Below are 21277 nucleotides of genomic sequence, written 5' to 3'. Positions count from 1 at the left end.
CTGAAACTGATTTTTTCTTTACCGAGGATTCCCAGCCTGACGACGGGGAATATTCATGAGCATATGAATCCATGCCAGACCCATGCTGGAGAACAACAGTTACAGGTAAGTAACTTGTTCCTTCTCTTTCGGCAACATCCCTACTAACCTAAAAGACGCGTGGGTACTCCAACTCCTAAAGAAGCCTACACTTGACCCCAACAACCCGACCAACTACCGCCCCATAACACCTTTTCCCTTCCTACACAAAATAATAGACAGAGCTGCCTACTTACAAATCCAGAAATACCCGGAAACAAACAACCTCCTTGGCCTGCGTCAATCTGCTTTCCACCCAGGTCATGGAAGTGAGACAGCACTTTTGGATTTAAAAATCCAAATGCACGATATCATTGACAACAGCAATCTAGCCATCCTAGTCCTCCTAGACCTCTCTGCAGCCTAATTGCTGTGGTTTTCTTTTTAAGTCTCTTGGGCTCCCCCAGCTCGGGGGAGCTTGGGAGACTTAAAAAGAAAACCACTGCAATCATAACTACAACAATGTTGTAGTTATAATTGCTGGTACTTTAGCTTCTAGTCTGTTGGGCTACCCTGGCTGGGCGGAGCCCGGGAGACTTAAAAAAAAACATGGCAATCATAAATACACCAAAGTTGTATTTATAATTGCCTGGACTTTCACTTTACTTTTCCTGGGCTTCCCCAGCTCCGAGGAGTCCGGCAAAGCATAACCCCCTCAAAAAATAAGCACTTACCAGCACAGCAGCACATGGCAGGAAAGATCATGACTGCAGTCTATGCTCTCTGGCTGCAATAAGCAAAAGCAATCAGTAGGGGGCTTTTGCTTCATTATTGACGCAAGGGCAGAGCTTAAACCAAGCACAGGAGGCTTATTCATTTCACAAAATGGATGCCTCCCAGTGCTTGCAATTTTGACTTTGAGCCTCATTTGCTCCAAATTTTATGTAGGAACGTTCTTTAAAAATATTTTGTATATATATTTTTTATTATGGCCCATCTTTTGAGACAATAACATTTTTTAGTGAACGTCCCCTTTAAAAATGTTAATGGGGTACTTACAACCTATGATTAAGACCTAACTAGTATTTTCGAGGAGTATTAGGCTAAATGTTTCCGAGCACAGCCCATGGAGGAGACTCTGATTGACGGGTATATAGAATGCTGCTGAAAGTAAGGAACAGTAACCAGATAGAAGATTTTAGGGACCCCTCAAAACTCCTAGAACATCACATTAAATGCAGAGGACATCCTCCCGTTCCTTAAAAACACACAGCAATTCTTTCCCGCGGTCTTTGAGGAGTTCAAAGAGTGTGAAACTGTGTCAGGCATTACTATAAACTATAAAACATCGTAGAAGCTTAGCATCTCTTAAGTGTGTGGTAGTACATGTGCGCTTGGCTGATGAAATTTCTTTCAATAGGGCCATGCTAAAATTAAATATCACAACAGCAAACCGAGCAATTCCCCAAACGTTATTGCAACATAATGTTCTGAGCCTCTGTGCCAGTCGAGCTTATAAAAGATTTCAGAAATGGAGCAAGGTTGAAAATTCATGGCCCTCTGATAAATATTAAAAATAAGCTCAGAGCCAACGTTTTTTTTTCCAACTCTGTTTATTAATGATCATAAACAAAACGATTACAGACAATCATGCGCGTCATGTGCGAGAACACATCAATTGCTGATGGTTGTAGCATTATTACACTTCCGATGACAATTTACTTTTGAAACAGATTTCCCCCCACTGTCCCATCCCTTTGTTCCCCTAAGTCCCTTCCCTCCCTACCCCCTAAGTTGGGACATGCTCTTGTACCAGTCATAATGGGTGAGTGAGGTCATCAATTCTGAATATAACCATCAGGTTGTGCTGCTGTGTATTGTGCCGCAGCCTCTACGTGGGCCTCCCTCGATCAGGTGTATGGTTCTAACAGTTCCCAGTACCGGTCCCCTATACTGGATTGAGCCTTGATTGTCTTTTGAAGGCTGCCCATCGATTCAGCATGTTTTTGAAAGGTTTGTGACCCATTCTGTGTTGGAGGGCGGCGTTGTTGCCTTCCAGTGTGTTATCAGGAGTTTTCGTGCAGTGAATAATACGAGGCTCATGAATTTGCTTGTTAGCGCGTCAGCATGCCGGTCCGCCCCATCTGTGCCTAAAATCATTGCGTTAGGGGTAAAGGTTATATCCGCCCCATCAATGTCTGCTACTTGTCGCTGTACTGTTAGCCAGTAGGATGTGAATGTGGGGCATGAAAAGAGTATGTGTCTCATTGTCCTTATGCCCTTGCATCCTCTCCAGCATATTGCTGTGGGTTGGAGCCGCATGTTTTATAGTTTGACTGGGGTGTAGTATAATCTTGGGAGGATTTTTTATTGTATTTCTCTGTTTTTAAGGCTGACGGAGGATGCAGGGATAGCCAAGCAGCAACTATCCATGTCTGGAATACTGATTGGGACTCCTCGATCCTCCGCTCATTTTGAAGCCAGTGTGTTTATTCTGCCTTTGTTATCGGGATTAACATAGAGTAGAATGTGCGAAGTCATGGGAAGACGCGGGGGGCTGTAGGCGGGATTCTACAATTGTATGCTCGAGGATTGTGGCCTGAATGGTGTGGTAGCATAGCTAATCCCCCATCCCCAGTCCCAGTATGCGTTGTGCTTCTTGGAAGCGTACCAGTGCCCGTCCTCAATTATGTCCATTATCTGCGTTTTTGCCCATTTGTCTGTCTGGTTCTGGTGAATTGTCTGTGTTAGCCCATACGCTAGGACCGACCTTATGCTGGCCCATGTTGGTGCTTCCCTAATTGGTACCCCTTGTGCAGCTCGGAGTCTATGCCATTGCTGAATGGTTGTTCCTATTATCAGGTGTGTTTGTAGCTTCCTTAACCGTACATTGCTTTATGGTTTTTGTACACTTCTATTCCCGGTAAAGTGTCACTATTGTGTTTTGCTTGTTGTTTTTTTCTTTTTTCTTTTTGTGCAAATTCTTATGGACTGTGCCAAAGATCTGTATAAATAATGAACTATGCCATTTTGGCATTTTTATGATGAATTTTAATGATTTTTGAATGTTTAATAAAATTGATATGTTAACATTTTGGTAATTGTACATTTTCGTGTACCTACTCTTCACTGTGCAATCCTTGTAGTGGCTACTAATTATATAGAGATAAGGGAAATGGATCCCTCTCTCTTTTCAGTTTCCCCGTAAGCAAGGTGGGATACCTTACCCTGTGACAACATACTGTTGACCAAATCTTTAGTTTATGAAATTTAGGTGTACCTAAAGTTAGGGTGTAGTTTGGTCAAACAGTTTAAATCCACCCACCTCTTTTGGTATTTGGGTGTTTTTAGCTTCAGCAGGCGTTTATGCGGTGGTGTGGCCATGATCTCTATGGGGGTTAATGGGGCCATCAGGGCTCGTTCCATGGTCCGTCAGCTGGTGGAGGTCGTCTTATTTAGCCACCGTTTCATCCAGCCTATCTGAGCCGCCTCATAGTAGGCCTTCATTGAGGTGGCTGCCAGACCCCTGTTTCTTTTTTCTGCCTGTAATATGGGGAGGCGAACTTGTGCCTTTTTTCCTCGCCAGAATAATTAGGTGATGGCTTTGTCTATTTCTTTTAGCATGTTTGATGTTAGGCCGACTGTGAGCATCATAGCGATATATATCAGTCATGGCATTAATCCTCCCTGTCAAGGATAAGGTCAGGGTGTCCCATCTCTCTAGGTCTGCTTTAATGTTCCTGAGGACCTGCGGATAGTTTAGGTCGTGGAGTTCCGCCACCGAGGCGCTTATGCGTGTCCCTAGGTATTTTATGGATCGAAGCTGAAGGGTGAACGGTGCCACCCCGCCGGTGTCCCACGGGATATCTTGTTTTAGGGGCATCACCTCTGATTTATTCCAATTAATTTTGTATCCTACCATCGGGCCTATGTCCTGAAGAAGTGATTTGATATATGGGAGAGTCGCTGGGGTCCTGCTAACATATAGAAGTAGGTTGTGCGCGTAAAGCGATACATGATGTTCTTCCCTCCCTTGACGTATACCCGGCCAGTTTGGATCTATCCGCCGTTTGATTGCTAAGGGTTTGATGGCTAGAGCATAAAATAGAGACGATAACAGGCATCCTTGGCGCATACCTGTTTGCGGGCAAATTCTGCAGAGGCCACCCCGTTGACCACTGAGGCAGTTGGGCCTGTATACAGAAGCTTAATTAATTGGATGAGGCATGGGGAAAGCCGTATCTGGGCAGGACGTGAAACATAAATTCCCATTGTACCTTGTCAAACTCCTTCTCTGCGTCTACCGTCAGGATGGCGTCTTAGGGGTCCCTATCTTCAGCTATGATATGTAGTAGCCTACGGACATTATCGCTGGAGTGTCTGCCTTTTATGAAGCCCGTTTGGTCTTTGTGCACCAGCTGCGGGAGGGTGTTTTCAATTCTTTGTGCCAGGCATTTCGCTAGTAATGTGGCATCTGAGTTTATTAATGAAATTGGCTTATAGGAGCCACATGCTTCTGGGTCCCTCCCGCCCTTGTGGAATACTATGATATTGGCTGTTAGCATTGACATTGGTCGTTGTTTCTGAGTGAGCGCTTCTTTAAAGACGCCTCCAGTTTCGGTGCTATTTCTTCGACTATGCCTTTGTACAGGTCTATTGTGATCCTGTCGGGGCCTGCTGCCTTTCCCTGGGAGAGTGATAGTATCGCCTGGGTGATTTCTGCGGCCTTGATGTGGGCCTCTAACTCGTCTAGTTGTTCTACTGCGACTCGAGGGATGGGTACTGTGTCTAGAAAGGCTTCTATGGGCTGGAGAGTACACATATTGCTTGCTGTATACAGCTCTTGATAGAATTTAATAAATCTTGCATTTATTTGTTCATCGCCTACCACCAGATTGTTTCCGTTGTCCCTAATGGTTGTGATCATTTGTGCGGCCTATTGTTGTTTGAGTGCTAATGCCATCATATGTAGAGGTCTATCGCTCTCCAAGTACAACATTTGTGACCAACTTGTGTATGTGTCCGTTTTTGGAGTTGGTGTTGTAGCCTTCTGTCCCGGGTTGCCTTGTTCCGCGTTTCCAGCAGCATCAGCTCTTCCGTCACGTTTTCCCCCCACGTTTTCTTTTGTTGCTTATATGACCATCTCGATATGCACTGTCCTCTCAGGAAAGCCTTAAAGGCAGCCCAACACCTGTAAGGAGAGTATACCGGTTTTTCATTATTTTCCCAGAATCCCTCAATGTCGTCTTGTAGGTGGTCTACTATATCCGGGTATTGCAGGATGCGCAGGATTAGGCGCGACGCGGGGGGTTTGCCGGTCGCATCTGGTAGTGTGAGGTGAAGTGTGACCGGGGCATTGTCTGATAGAGTGATTGGCAAAATATTGCATTCAGTTGCCATATGTACTGTGTTGGCTGGCATCAACCAGTAATCTAATCAGGAATATCGGTTATGTCGGTGGGAGTAAAATGTGAAGTCTTGGCGGTTCACATGGGAGTTTCAAATGTCTATCAGTTGCAGGTCGGTCATTAGTGCTTTGAGGGTCCACCTTTTCTTTAGGTTAGGTGAGTTGTTGGACTTTGACCCCTGGTGGTCTAGGTCCGGGTCTAGAACTACGTTAGGGACTCCGCCTACTATGGTGACATTCCCCATGTATTGGGCACACTTGGAGAATGTGCAGATGAAATAGGACGGTGTGTCCATTGTGGGAGCATATAGGTTTAGTAGAGTGATTGGGTGCTACTGCATCCAGCCCTCCACCAGTATGAATCGGCCCTCTGTGTCACTGCATGTGTGTTGTACCTGGAAAAGGACCCGCTTATGTATCAGGATGGATACCCCCGTTTCCCTTTGCTTGGTGAGTTTACGGCTGTGCCCATCCATCCTCGTGCTGGTTTATCCACTTCTGTTTTAGTGAGATGGGTCTCTTGCAGAAATATGATATCTCCTTGCATGTCTCTCATATAGCTGAGCATACGCCTGCTTGTTATAGGGTGACCCAGTGCCTGAATGTTCAACGTCACCAAGGTGAGTTTAGTCATTGTACTATTGTGTGGGTTTTTCTAGTGTAGGGTCTTGCAGGGTCTGTGTTGCTAGGGCTGTCAGCATATCTGCATATCTTGAGCACGTCCCTTGTACTTTTCCCATAACATTCAACCTGTGGGTCAACTCCCACAATATAACAGAACTCAGGCCTAACCGTATGCATATGTAGAACCATAAACAGTAACATTGTGCGGGCCAACCAGTCGGCCCTAGCCCAATACTTGGCAGAGAAGCCCATATATCGGGTTGGTGGAGGCAAGCTGGAGGCTTGCCTCCTCTTCCCATATATAATGTCCTGGTGGTACCAGCAGGTTGGTAGATGGCAAGTGTGACGAATGTCACTCAGTTATGCGTCTCTCTTGTCACCTTCCCCGTGGTTCTATGGAGATATGTTTCTTAGGATTTTCAAACATTTAATTGCACATTGCAGAGCCTTATTTTCTAGCTTCCGTATTTTCGCTGGGTGTCAGGTGGTTTCACAGTCAGTTTCTCCTTGCTGATGAGCTCCCTGGTATTAGCCAGGTGTATGGCATTCTACAGGAGGTCATATATGTATTTTTCTAGGTCCGGCCCTTCAGCGTTTTCCAGGACGCCGACAATCCTAAGGTTATTTCTGCAGGGTCTGTTATCTTGATCCTCGATCTTGTCCCCTAGTCTTTGTACTTCCCGTATAACCCCGTCCAGGTCTGTTTCCATGGTTGTCTGGTTATCTTCTAATGCGCTGATGCGCTGCTCATTATCTGTTGTTCTCTCTGCTTGAGCCGTCAGGTGGCTTTGCACGTCTTGGAGGTCCTGCTTGATGTCTTGGACAGTTGTGTTTGTTTCTTGTGTTTTCTGGCCAATTAATTTCATCTCGGCCAATATGGCCTGCAGTTGCGATTGGACATCCATTTCAGTTTTGTTTCTTGCTGACCGTCTAGGTAGGCTCCCTGGTTGAGCGATGTCTGAGATGTCTTTTATATCTGGGGTGCGGGCTACCTGTTGCATGCCACCCTAGTACAGTCTTGCTCTTTATGATATTATTGAGAGTCTCAGGTTTTTGCGTTGTTTTTTTCCCCTGCGTTGTGTGGGGCACTTGGTAGCTGTAGGATGGTTGCAAGGGACACCGCTTTGCTTATGGCAAGCTACGGGCCGTTCTTAAACGGTTTTACTGATGGGTGATGCTTTCACTGTCCTAGATCGCGTTTGGGCCCGGGTGAAGAATTTGCTGGGTATGGGCCCCCCGTGGCGTACATGAAACGGCACAGACTCTGCGGGGCACAGGCACTGCAGTGTGCTTTGGTTCTGTCACGAGTGGGTCTCCTTCGCTTCCCTGTGCCCTCCCGGTCGTTCTGAGGGTGTCTCCTCCCTGGTTACCCACATTCTGGGGGTGTTTGAATTCCCTTTTTCCGTTTTCTCCCCCATTGCCGCCCAGAGGTGCTTATTGGGGCCCCTGCCGCCTTGCCTCGCTTCTTGTCTTCCCGAGGAGCCAACACTGGTTCCTAGGACCTGATCTCCTCTGCATAATATGTTTCCTTGATGGCTCTGAGGGTGGAGGCTGTCGCTTCCTGGGCTTGTGCCTGGGGGTGTGCCTTATGTAATGGCGGTGGCGTTATTCTTTCACGGTGAGTCCCTCCGACTTGGGCGCTGTCGATGCGCGGGACTCCCTGCATGTAGTTCTCCACCGCCCGTATCGTTATCGCGGGGACCATATGGCGTCTGCCACTGTTCAGTTACAAGACGGCTATGTGCTTCACGCTGGGATGGTCGCAATGTGCAATCTCCTTTGCTGCTGAGTGCGGGCTGTGTGCGGGGTCTAAATTATTTTTCCCCCTGATTGGTGGTGACTGATGATGCCCCTGTTTGTGTCCCTTCCGTGCTGGTGGTGCAGTTGCGTGGTCGCTGTAATTATGATGGCCCCGCGCTATGCGCTGACCTTACTTGTGGAAGCCAGGAGTGTCGGTTGGCTTCCCGGGTCTGTGCAGGGTGACGGTTCCTCTCCTACACCGTCGGCCTCATCCGATGGGCCTTCCCGCACTGCTGTTACCGCGTTCCTATGGGTCTGGGGGCGGGTTTGTGCTTGCGGTCAGTGCGCAAGATCTCTCTGTTTGCTGTATTCTGCTGGGCTTGTTGATCTGGTTGCTGGGATATTGTGGTAACCCTCACCTGCCACGTTGCTTGCTAGAATGGCGGCGTATTGGTGACCTCCGTCCCTCTGCCTGTGATTATGCCGGTGCTGTTGGACGCCGTGCAGTCCCTGTCCCATCGCTCTTCGTGCAGCTTCAACTTTTACTTGCGCTTCCTTGCCAGGTAGTCTTTTCGCCCTCCCCGCAATGAGCCATGTCGGATATCGGTGTTCCGCTGTGCCCCTGTTGTTAAGGGGCTTGGGCTAGTTCTGCGATACCAGCGCTTCGTTTTGGTGCCTCATTGCGGTCTTCGCCTGTCATGGCGCGAGTCACCCGATCTCTTGGCAGCGTTTATTTACAGTTCAATTGCACAGTTTTTCTTAGAATTTCGCCCATCTCTTCCTCTGCTGCTCCGGATTATGTATTCTCCTTTTTAGGTTCGATGCATGCTCTCTGAAGGGGTAGATTTCGACTCTTCATGCCGTCTAACGATGGAGCTTTCTCAGCCTACGGCCATCTACTCGAGCCCCCCCGTCCCCAGAACCACAGCTTTTGTATGTGTTCCAGGCTCTTCCTGTGGTGTCCCCATAAAAGCATACAACAACTCCAGAAACAGATTTTAGACTTCATCTTGCATAGAAAGAGTTCTATGCGCCTCCATCAATGGCAGATTATGCGTACACGACATAAAAAAATATTCAAGCATTCAACTAGTGAGCAAATAAATTAGAGAATAGTTGATGCAAGCTCGGATGCCGGTTCTCGGATCAGAGCCCGGTGAAACTTATATTTGTATCCACCATACGTTGATACTAGTCAAAGATTTAAGTAATTTATTAAAAAATGTTGTTGCTGTTGTAATTAAATTCTTAATGTTTATGTTAACCCACAGTATTACCACCGATCAAGACTACTTTTATCACAATAAGATGTACCACAACATTTATTGCCATTTGCTTGTAAAGCACCAAGAAGCTGAAGATAGGCAATCAATGGCTCTACAAACAAAATATTTGATCTAACTTGAAGCAACATGTTAACATTTCGCTCATTATAATTATGCTATCACCCCCATGTCAAGAGCGGACAGGCCTGGCATTAATGGCCCGCAAGCCTAAGCCTCACCGATAGGAGTTGATACGTATTAGCACCTGAGGGCTTCCTCAAGGATACTAATAGATTTTTGGCCCTTTTTTCAATGATAATTGGGTAAAGTGCTTTGCAAGCAAATTGATTCCCATTAAAACAATTACAAACTTAAAATAGTGGAGGCAAGTGGAGTTTCTAGGAGCCCACTCTGCCTGTTTTTGGACTTTGGTTTCAGCTTTGGTGTCACGGGACCCAGGGACGTCATTTAGGGGTCGCCAGAGGTCACAACTGCGACCTCTGAGGTCTCCCTTGCGACCTCTGTTAAAAAAAATCATTTAAAAAAAATATTTTTCTTTTTGTAATGCAGCCTCCTGGGCTGTGGCCAGCATCATGTGGCTCTTTACTTCCGGCTTTCTTTTTCAGGCCCCTTAAAAATAAAAAAAAATCAGAACAGGAGTGCCACAAGTCTAACACTTTCAGCACTGGCCCTAAATAAGAAAGAATAGGAATACCAAATAATGTGTCTTTCTGGAATTCTATACAATAATTGCTAGACTCATTAAAGGTTTATTTCAGGCACGCTTCAGGGGGTGAGTCACTGATTTAGTCTGTTTTTAAACGCCTCAACTCAGCCTTTCATCCTTCTGAGGTTGATAAATGAGTACCAACACAGGTTGGGTGATATTGGGTGTATATTTCTTCTATGTAAAGCGCTTAAGCGTAAGTGCTATATAATAACACATCATCATCATTTGGTCATGGACGTCTGCTTTCATTCACAGTAAATTGGTAATTTGGGCCTATACACACTGATCTTAACTATACATATGGCGATCCATTTCTGTATGAAATGTACATCACATTATAGTGATATCGTAACCATATTTATCGTAGTGTACAATGCTATGTGATGCCACTCCCTGTTTTGTCAACGGGGAAAGGTTGCGTTCCATAGCTTCCCGCGATATCACTTCGGGGTGGGTCAAATGACATCACATCCTGTGATGTCAGCAGGGGGTCAAGGGTCGTGTGATGTCACTTCCGCTACCCCTGGCATTTTGGTCAAATGACATCCCTGACGGGAGGGACCCTGCTAGACTCTGAATGTTTTGTCCATTTAATTCCTTGGATTTGTGTGAACCCTGGTGAGCCCCTCCCCTCCCCTGCTCAAACTTCTTACCTCCTATAAATACCCCACTGAAGTGGGAGAATGGAAGAACAGACTCCCACCCTTCCCCTCTCGCGCTTGGCCTAGAGGATCACGGCCTAGACACCCGCCACGAGAGGAGTTTGCCTATCTACCAGACGACCAAATACCCTGGTACAGGAACATACGGATGTGCCCACCTACCTGCCCAGCAGCCCGCCCTGCCCATGCCGACACCTGCGGCATGGATCAACTCGACTAAACCTACACGTCGTTAGAGATGCCATGACGACCTAGCCAACGGTCAGCACACCTGTGCACACATGCACACCGGACACTCCCACACCAATCCACACGAAGAACATACTCAGTGCTATGACATAGGCGACAGACATACCCACGGACGTGCATCTTTATTATTTTCCACATAGGCTCTCAAAATGCAGAAACGCAAGACGCATAATGAACTTATCTAAAAAGGCTTGCTCACGCCTCTTCTAAGAACCATGTACCATAATGAAGAATATAACGGAGACACGATACTGAGGATAGAGCAATATGATACCGTAACCTAAAGAGCTCTGCATCAAACGGTTCCACCTATGCACCAGGCCCAAGTAGGCCGCAAGCAAAAGTTTCCATGAATATTGAATGAGCGAGAGCTCGGTTGCTGACCCTGCAGAATGAGCCCGGCGAAAGCACACCGCCAAGGGCACGATGTTGCAATCTCGCACGCTGCAAGCCGACGCCAAGGTCGCACCTGCAAGATAAACCAGGCACACAGTGGAAAAAACAATATTAATTGTGCTGAATTCTGCCTCAAACACGGTCCCACCTCACGTGACAAAGCCAAACCTGACAGGATGCCAAGCCCAGGAGGAAGGAGACGCCTGAATCCCACGTTTCAAGACACAGGCAGATACAATTAAAAGACTCATTGGACATCTGGAGCAGTGGGAGTAGTCGACCTCCCAACATACGAATAAATCCTCACATTGTTTACACCTACCCATAGTAAAAACATTGTTGCAAATGACAGGTGCACCGCGAGCTGGGAACAGCGATAGTCCCAGGCTGGGAGGCTCGTGAGCGGACCAATCAGAACGTGGGGCTCTTATCACTGACGCCATTAACATTGACCAATCCTCAGAGGTCTTCATGTAACAATTTTCATGTATCAAATTGAAGGGACAGCTCAAGTATATCACCTGACTAACCCTCAACCACTAATACCGTTCTCTATATGTATGCTATACTAACCCTACCACTCGAGTAACCAATCCAGAGTGGAAATAGGTTTTTTGCTAAACTTTGTAAAATGACGCAAGTAGCGCGTCATACTAAGGTAAAAAGGGCCTGCGAGCCCCACGATTGTGTGTGTGACAGGACGGACGCGTACGATCCTTGACCCATCCCTGCCGTTTTGTCTAATAAACAGCAGAGTCACCTTGCTTCTTGCGTGTGTCTCATACTCTATCTCTTTTGGGATATACGGGAGGAGTTGGGGCCTCCCTGCCCGGAGGTCTACGGACGGCCCGGCCGACCCCGGCAGAATTTCCCCCCGACACCACTTCCTCCGCGAAGCGGAGCCAAGTGGAGGCAAGTGGAGTTTCTAGGAGTTTGCAGGAGGTGAGGAGGTGTGTGCTCTGAAATCCATGGTTGCAGCCCCTGCATGACGGAAAGAAGAAAGGCTCCCAGTCCCCTCAGCGCTCGGACGCGCTTGCAGGTAAGGAAAGGTGGGGCAGGGCTCAATCTGCTGGTAGTGGTTGATATGGCTGACATTGAGCGGGCCCCTGAGCCCGCGATTATTACTTGATATAGAGACCCAGGAGGAGGGATATGTTGCCCAGGGGCCGAGAACTGAAAAAGAGGGGGGCTCCCCCTCCTCTGACAAGGAGGCGACTGGGGTTTGGGGCCCCCAAAATATCGAAATATCAATATCGAATAAAATGCTGCTTTGTGAGTCGCTAGTTCAAAAAGTGGCTGTGTGGCAAGGCTGCCTATGCGAGTTGGCACGTCGGGAATGCGCAGACAAGTCCGCAATGATGGAAGCCCTTTTACAGGATTTCCAATGGATGCAAAGGAACATGAAGGGTGAAACTCAAAGGATGGGGCCGCCTAAGGATTGTAATACCGACCCTGTGCTTCCTCTCTTAGACCAGGGGCCGAGGGTGCCGGTGGTGGACCTGACAACAAGGGCGGAATTCCAGCCAAGCAATCTGCTGGAAAAAAATCTGTTCTCAGTTTTCAATAGGAAAAAAGAGCAGACAACGGAGGAAGTTGTAGTTGATGGAGTAAAAATCTCTTCGGAAAAAACCTCTGAGAAAGGTCCTAATATAGACTTACCAAAGAAGGCAGTACCCCAGCAAATAAAAAAATCTAAAAACATGCCTGCAAAAACGAGAAGGAAAGCTAAGGGATCCAGGGCTTTTCTGAGAAATATTCGCTCTCCTCCAGCTACACTACAAAATATTCCAGCTGCAAAATTAATCCAGAATAGAGCTCCAGCTGTCTGAGCATAAAGGAGAGGACACATTGTCGGGCCGAGAAGTGAATCCGGAAGTAAATGAGTGCCTGCCAGCAGATTGCGAACTGAGCCTGCTAGTAGAAGAACTAGAGCAAGCAGAAGAGGACCAGGATTGGAATTACTTGAGTAATTCAGAATGGGAAAAGATGGAGGGTCTCATCGTGGAGGCAAATCAACCCAGGGTGAAAAAAGATCCTATTCGGTTGGGCTCTAAATTCCGAGTTAACTTTAAGGGACCTGAGTTGGTGACTATACAAGAGTCATCAAAGAGGCCCTTAAGTTGTGACAAAAGTCTCACTCGATCAAATCGAGATGAAAAACCATCTTTAAAGCCTACTGAAAAGAGATATGAGTATGAACACCGATTTCGGGAAGTCAAAAGGGGTCAAGGAACTCCCTCAGAGACTCTTATAAAAAAGCTGCTCTGCCCAGGAAATCGTACTTTGTTGACTCACAAGCTCTGCCTCGAGAGAATCAAACAGGATGTCAACATGCTCACCCTAAATAGAAGAAATGTACTACGCCTGTTTCACTGTTTGATCCCAGATGGTAAATTCGCCTGTAGCGATATTAGGGTTGTTGAATTTGTGGAAGAAAAGCGGACTGATTGGGTGATCCTGCATTTGTTCTCACAAACAAAGAAGGATTTAATCCTGGCATTGAAGGAGACATTTCTGGGCTTGGGATATGAAGTCTCAGATTATCAGATGCTGCTTAAAGCAAACTGGATGAAAGCTACAGATGTTAAAAAAAAAAGCAAAACGGGGGCTCTGCCCAGAAACCGGCACACATCACTGTCCAGGAAGATCCTGTGCCTAAAAAGGAGAAAACAAAGGGGGTACCCTCTAACACACATAATGAATTACATTCATTGAAATTTACGGTGGCCAACCAAAAAAAGGAAGTGAAAGGTCAAAATGGGCCGGGAAGGGAGGGGACAACGAAACCTGTTCCCTGGTCATAGCTGGCCGGATCCCTGGGCCATCAGGATGAACGTTAGACTGTTAGGGAAGAGAAACCGGAGCCTCTGAAGATTGGATGCTGGAACACTCGAGGTTTCCAATCCCTTTTCAGTGAAAAGATTCCAGACTTAGCCATATTTGACATGCTTCTGTTCCAAGAGACTTGGCTTAGGACTCCCCCCATTGTGATGGCTACCTAGCCCTCTTGAATCCGGCTCCCAAGGGGGTGATGGGTCGCCCGTATGTGGGTCTCCTGATGCTTTTGAAAAATGACTTGGGGTGGTCGATTGTGGGACCAGATGCCCTAATCCATATGTTCAGATTATTTGCCTGAAATATGATAAGGACCTGAGTGACATTTCCTTGGTGGTGATCAATATATATGGGTGTGTAAACATGGGAAAGGAGGTGAATTTTATGAGGTCAATCACAAGTGTAATTGATGAGATGATGGGTGAAGTGGAGGATGTCAAGATCCTTATATGTGGAGACCTCAATATTAAGTTGGTAGGCACTGAGGGACGAGTATTGGGGAAGAATGAATGGAAGGAAAGAGAGTGGGCTTGGATGATAAATATGGAAGCCAGAGCTATGTTTATGCTAAATGGGCAAATGGAGAGTGATATCGGGGTTGCCCAAAGTGGCGGTTAGGGGAAAGAGTCTCATGTATAGACTATTGCTTTATTTCCGAGAATCTAAGGGACGGGATTGATAGCTTTTCTGTAAGGCCCCAGTGCTTTAGTGATCATGATTTACTGGCTATCCACTTGAGGAAGTGGTATGCTTCAAAGCCCCGGGAAAAAATGGGAGAGGTGAGCCTGCGTTCTTGCGGTCTGCGCCTGTGACTAAGAATGCAGGACCTAAGCAACGTAAGTCGGGCCTATGTGACCCAGCTTTCTGAAGATCCCTCTGAGGTGGATTATACTGGATTGCTTAAAGAATTCTCCCAGGTACGCAGCCCAGGTTGTAAATCCTCCTGGTCCCAAAGACACAACAATGACCGTGACTTGGTCGAAAGGCGGAAAACCTTTAGAAAGATCATAAAGGATACAAGAGGGGATATGTGAGAGGATAAATTGGAAAGAATAAGAAAAGCTCATCAGGGATATAGAAACTGGCGGAAGTCTGTGCAGCTCTTGCAATTACAGAAGGATGCGGAGCGCACCCTAAGAGCTGTCTGTTCCAAAAATTCGAAAAACACCTCGGTGTTAATAAATAATGGGCGCGTCTTTAGGCAGTCCAGTACCACGGTGATGGTAGCAGAAAATGATTGGATTCTCCACTACTCAGCCCTATTTGCAGATCTGGGTGAGGCAGAAGTGGTGCTTTCGGACCAGGGATGTGGGAGATGGAATTTCACATTTGATGAGCAGGATGATCATTAAGTTGAGTGGATCGAGAGCAGCAGGACCTGATGGTCTCTGTAACCAAGAACTTAAAAAACACTGACTCCTCTGGTCCAAACTGTTGTCCATGTTTGAACAGACTATGACTACCAAGAAAATACCCCCATCATGGAGAAAAGCACATATTGTGCCAATTTTGAAAAGGGGAGATCGGGCTGATCCCAAAAACTATCGCCCAATCGCCCTCTTAGATTCCATCGGAAAGCTATTTGCTTCGGTCTTGTTGCGGGACCTAAGAAACTGGGAAGAGAGGAATGGAATTTTAGACCCCAGACAAACCGGCTTCGTCAAGGGTGTGGGCACATCACTAAATCTCTTTATTATTAATCTTCTAAAGGAGAGAGTTTTAGGCCATGGATCCACCCTGTTCATGGCCTTTATGGACCTTGAACAGGCCTTTGATGGTGTTCTTACAGGGCGCCTATGGTTGGAATTGCGTATGTGGGGCTGGCCGTGGGACTTGGTAGAGGCAATAGAAGCTTTATACACTGACACTTCGGTCAGAATGAGGCTGTCTTCTAGAGGAAACCTCTCCGATGAGATCTTCACTTTTCGAGGGCTGAAGCAGGGATGCTCTCTGGCACCGCTGCTATTTTGCTTATATATAGTGGATACGGCATCTTCTCAGATAAAGATTCGCAATTTCCCCCCGAAATTAAATGGTGTGGAGGTTCCATGGGTTCTGTTTGCGGATAATTTGTTTTTTTTAGATCTAACCCAAATAGGACTTCAGCGTCGACTGGAGTGCTTTGAATTATACCTGAAGGAAAATGGGATGAGGTTGAATGTAAAATAATCCCAAATCCTCCCAATGAAAAGTGTGGGAATGAAAAAAATTGAGAGATTCACATGGAGGGTGGATGGAGCCCCACTCGATAGGGTGGAATCAATAGTCTATTTGTGAGTCACACTAAATAAAAATAGCAATGAGGCGGCCCACCTAGAATACCTACGGTTGAGATTTACATCGTTGATAAACCAAGGTCGAGCATTCCATGGCAGATATGGCCGTTTTACCTTGGAGCCAACCTTGTCCTTCTATAAGCAGAAGGTGGTACAAATTATAATCTATGGAGCAGAGTCTACCCTCCACCTTTCTTGGCAATTGTGGGAAAAATTGGAGGCTCTTTTTTGGAGATCTGTCCTAAAATTGCCGCCTTCACTTCCCCCTTGTGCGATTAGGCGGGAACTCAGGCTCCAATCTCTAGAGTCCATGGCAACCTGGAAATCTATCTCGCTTTACAGAAAGTGTGCACTGGAGGAAGCGAAAGGGCTGTTTGAAATCTTGGCCTTCAACAAAACCCTATTGGAGGGTCCTCTGATGCTTTGGAAAGGGAAGATGGACACATTCCTACAGGAAAAAGACATCGCCGTGGAAATGTTAATGCAGAACCTGCACATGCTAAAAAGAAATTAATCACTAGGGATTGGCTCACTACGGTGGACCAGTCCTCAAACTTGAAATCTCGTCAAATTCTAACTTTAGAGAGCAGGAAGGTAAATGTCCTCCCAAAATTTCTTTTGAAATTCCCTTCTTCGAAATACAGAGACCTTCTCCTTAGATGTAGGCTAAACATTCTGCACACCCGAGAAGTTTTGTTTATAAGGAAAACCCCTGGAGTGGAAAATGCTCTGTGTCGTTTCTGTACATCTGAGAGGTCCATTGAAACGCCAGAGCATCTAGTGATGCATTGTGTGGGTCTTTATGAAATAAGAAGCTTTTTTTGGATGAATTCAAAATTTTGGGTGCTACCCTTTCTCGGAAGGATTGGTGGAAATGGATGTTATTAGGAGATCAAACTAAATTGGTAATTGCTGTAATGAAGATGCTAGAAGCTGCCCTACGATAATTTAGTAAAAAGTGTTAGTTATTTGGAAATTTGGTAATCTGGGATTTTATGTATGGAAGATGTAATAATGTTAAAGTTTTATTTTGTGTATGCAAAAACCAATAAAACATTTTAATAAAAAAACAACAAAAAAACTACAAACTTAAAATAGCTGGTGGGAAAATAGAAAACGAAAAGGCCCTTTTATATTTGCACTGACACTGCTAGAAAGAGGAGCCAAAGAAGGAGGCATCCAGAGGCAGGTAAGTGGGTTCAATTGTGGTGGGAGAGTGTGCTTTGATGGTGAGGGTCAGCAATGGGGGGGGAGCAGGGCATGGAGCCGAAGGCAAAAATAAACTGGGGGACTGTGGAGAGGCACTGGCTGGCCATGGAAATCTATGGGCAGATGCCCTGGATTAACGCCCATATTCCCGGCCATCTGATTGGTTAGCGCCTTTTCCTAGGATGCTGAATCACAATAAGTAAATAAACTGGCTGCCATTTCTTTGACCTATTGCCAAAGGCAAGAACTCTAATAATAATTTGGTACACAATATGTTAATTAGGTTTACTTAATGGAGAAAGCGCCTGATCACTGAAGGCAGTACTATATCACATTCTTCACCACCAATATGCCAGCATGACACTAGCAGTGTTTAAGCGGTCTTATGTGAGCCAGGGCAAGGGAACTATGTGGTGACTCCTCTGCAAACTCATTAATGCAATCATCCTGCAAAATGTGTGCTGCCGCCTCTGCATCTACTTTGCGATCTCAGTGATCATGCCACCTCCACTGCCATAATGCAGGTCAAGTCAGGGGCCTTGCTGCTCTGTCTCGCCCAGAGAGTCATTCCTTAGTAGCAGAATGGCAAGGATTGTCTAGGGAAACGCCTTCTCTAAGTCAGAGGTTACCACATGTGGAGCACCCCAAAGGGCTTGTTTATCTCCCAATCTTTTCAACATTTTCTGCCTCCCGCTATGTCACCTCTTAGATTCCCTTGGGCTGTACTTCACCAACTACGCAGACGACACTTAGTGGCGATTACGCTAAGGATGCAGAATTTATTTCATCCATATACGAATTGATACGAATTTGGATGGCAGAAAACGGTTTGTGTCATAATGGTGAAAAGACAGAACTCCTGGTGTTTAGGTCAGCCCAAGCACGAGAAAACCTAGGGATGCCCTACTTAAGCTTTAGCATAGATCAACATCCTATAATAACAGTATCAAAAGTCAAAACACTTGGAGTAATTCTTGAAGCTTCACCAAATGCAGATGCACAGGTGGCAAGTGTAGTCAAAAACTCTCAGTACTACCTTAGGCTCTTATGTCTTGTGAAATTTTAAATCTCTTACACTAACTGTGTTACACTGGTTAGAGCTCTGATTATACCATGGTTGGATTACTGTAATGCCTTGTTATGTGGCGACAGTAAGGCTTGTATTAAGAAACTACAGACTGTACAAAACAATGCTGTAAGAGGTATAAAAAATATTTCAAGACGCGATCATATTTCAGCACATAGGAGGGAGTTGCACTGGCTCCCGATAGATACTAGAATACATTTCAAAACTAACATTATGACCCATCAGTGTCTGTTTGGAAATTCCCCTAGGTATCTGAAAGAACGTATCACCATACAGAATTCTGCAAGGGTCACTAGATCAAAAGACTCGATGCGGCTGATATGTCCGAGAACCAAATGTATAAAGGGCAAAGATTGCTCTTTTCCAGTGAAGGCAGCCGTGGCCTGGAATAAGCTTCCAATAAACTTGCGCCTTGATGAGAATCTATCTTTAAAAAAAATGAAAGGCCCTACTATTTTACTAAGGAGATTTTCCTTGGCTAGGCCCCAATAGTCCTTTCGTTTTCAGCATGTCTCTTAAACGCGCCCTGATATCCTGGGGGCAACGGTGGGTAACAAATAAATACATACATACATCCTTACACAGCTCCAAGTAATCTATTCCCCAATTCATTCTAATTTTTGTCTTAGTTCGAAGGATATGAAGACCGTTCTCCCCAATTAATTTGAAGTCATCCATCAAATGGATGATCTGGTCCCCGTGCCCGTCCTTCTTCTTGGCGCCTTTTACCTGGAATACAGAAACATGAGAGAACCTGATCAATGAATAGGAATTAATCAATAAACCTGATCAAGCAATAGAAACACAATAAAAATAAGGAATTAATCTGAAAATGGATCACACACTTGAATAGAATGTATGTATTAATTTGTGTTGGTATCTTGCTTTACATCCAAGCAATCAGGAGAGATCGCTTCAGAGTGTGGATTCCAAGTTTGTAAAATGAAGGTGAGAAAAGTATAAACTTTCAACTATTGAATTTAAAAAATAAAATCAAGTGAACAAAAATGGGGAGACGTGGCAGGTGGTCTGCAAGATGGTTGCATTCTCCTGGGGAGCTTTCCTCAAGGGGGCTTATGTAAATGGAGGACCCTGGGAGATTAGTCCCGTTGCCAGGAATGCCTTTTTCCAATCATTATTTAGATACCTGCCATGGAAAATCTAGAATGATTTATAATGAGTCATGCAACGGTCTAGATTTGATTTATATGCATACATTGCATAATACATCACCACTCAAAGAAGCATTGGGGCTTTGAAACCACTGCAGTTGTGATGCGGTGTACTATAAGGACTTCTAACATAACACAACATAACATTTGCACCTCCAATAAAATGTCTACCCCATTTTTGGAGTGTAATGAAAGCAAATACACACCCTCACTAGGCGTCAGGAACAACCTTGATCATAGCATGAGCTATGCCTAGAATGTCAGGTTTGGCTTTGGGATAAAGAGGGTGGGACTTGTCACTCTTGCCACAACCTGTCCCTGCAACTAGTCTGTCAGCAATTTGCGGAGAAATGTGGCTTACTTGCTATAGAGGGAAATGTCCAGCATTCCCTTCAGCTGCATTTCCTCAGTCTGGTGGGAATCTCTAGTCTGTCCCTTGGTTATACTCCCCATCTGAATGTAATGCTGTGTAATGTTGACAAGAATTTTAAAAACCAGCAAAGTCAGAATATATGCCTGATTTCCAGAAATCATCTAAATTATGAAAAAGCTTACACATTGAAGGAGAGCCACCTCATCCAGCGCGGCCTCAGAGAACCTTCTTCCACTCTTTGATACCTTCACAGCTACAAACCTCTTCTTCCTGGAACACAAAATCATCATGTTCATATTGATTACATTTACCAAGGCACACAACACACATTGAATTACCTCTTGGTGCTTATGATATACTCGTTGCTCTCACACAACGCAATAATAGCTGCTAATCAAACTCAGTAGGTCAAATGCATGCTGATGAGATCATATTAAGTTGCACCTGGGAGGTGGAGGGATTGATTGCAATGTAGTCCAGTATTCTTGGACAACCACATTAAAATCTGATGGTGCTTTCAATAGCGGCAGATGGGGAGCAGGTGCAAGTGGATCTAGGCCACCGGGCCTAAACCCGAACACCTAGTGCCTTCCGGGTTGCTGTTCTTTTTCCCTACTTAGGCAGCCCTCCAGCCTCTTTTCTTTTGCAGATGGGGAGCAAGAGCAAGTAGATCTAGGTCACCTGACCTAAGCCCCACTCACCTGGTGCCTTCCTGATTGTCGCTCTTTTTATCGACTTAAGCAGCCCTCCAGCCTCTTTTTCTTTGAGATGGGGAGCAGGTGCAAATGGACCTAGGTCAAGTGGCCTAAGCCACACCCACCTTCTTAACCCTGCCGCTTCCTTTCTGCTCTTAACTCTTAGATCAAAGGCGTCTCTCGCCCGGGAGTCCGAATCGAAGGGCAGATGGAGAAAAGGTAAATTCCTGTTCGGACCAGGAAGACCCAGGGCCCGAACCCCTGTTCAGACCGCAGGTAAGCATGCACCAACATGTGTTTTCTCCCTCTGTCCCCAAAGGCCATCCCCACCATCATCAGGCAAGGCCAACTTCAACTTCTCCAGTGCTGGTGTGAGGACAGGTGCTCCGTGGCACAGTAGTTGTGCATTTGTAAAAGTTTTATTCTCGTGCGGGAGCACTTGTGTGCCCGCTCCCCCATCCCTTTGACCCGGTTGCTTCCTTGTTTGTTGGCCCTCCCCGTCCTTCCTTCCCACCGCGCTCCCATTGGTTTTCAAGCCC

The 21277-nt window shown here is 45.9% G+C and overlaps 1 protein-coding gene across 1 annotated transcript in view; it reads right to left on the bottom strand.

The window, feature by feature from the left end:
- Positions 1–21277, bottom strand: part of LOC138566189 (SRSF protein kinase 3-like) — a 244358-nt gene that overhangs the window by 107050 nt on the left and 116031 nt on the right. Inside the window, exons 4-5 of the mRNA XM_069643232.1 lie at positions 20226–20313; positions 19141–19227 (exon numbers count right to left, since the gene is read on the bottom strand). Coding sequence (XP_069499333.1) covers positions 19141–19227; positions 20226–20313 — 175 coding nt within the window. The remainder of the gene's footprint in view (positions 1–19140; positions 19228–20225; positions 20314–21277) is intronic.

The sequence above is a fragment of the Ambystoma mexicanum genome, chromosome 2p (genome assembly GCF_040938575.1).
Source record: "Ambystoma mexicanum isolate Mex_15411 chromosome 2p, UKY_AmexF1_1, whole genome shotgun sequence".
Classification (NCBI taxonomy): domain Eukaryota; kingdom Metazoa; phylum Chordata; class Amphibia; order Caudata; family Ambystomatidae; genus Ambystoma; species Ambystoma mexicanum.
This window is presented reverse-complemented; position numbering and strand designations above follow the sequence as displayed.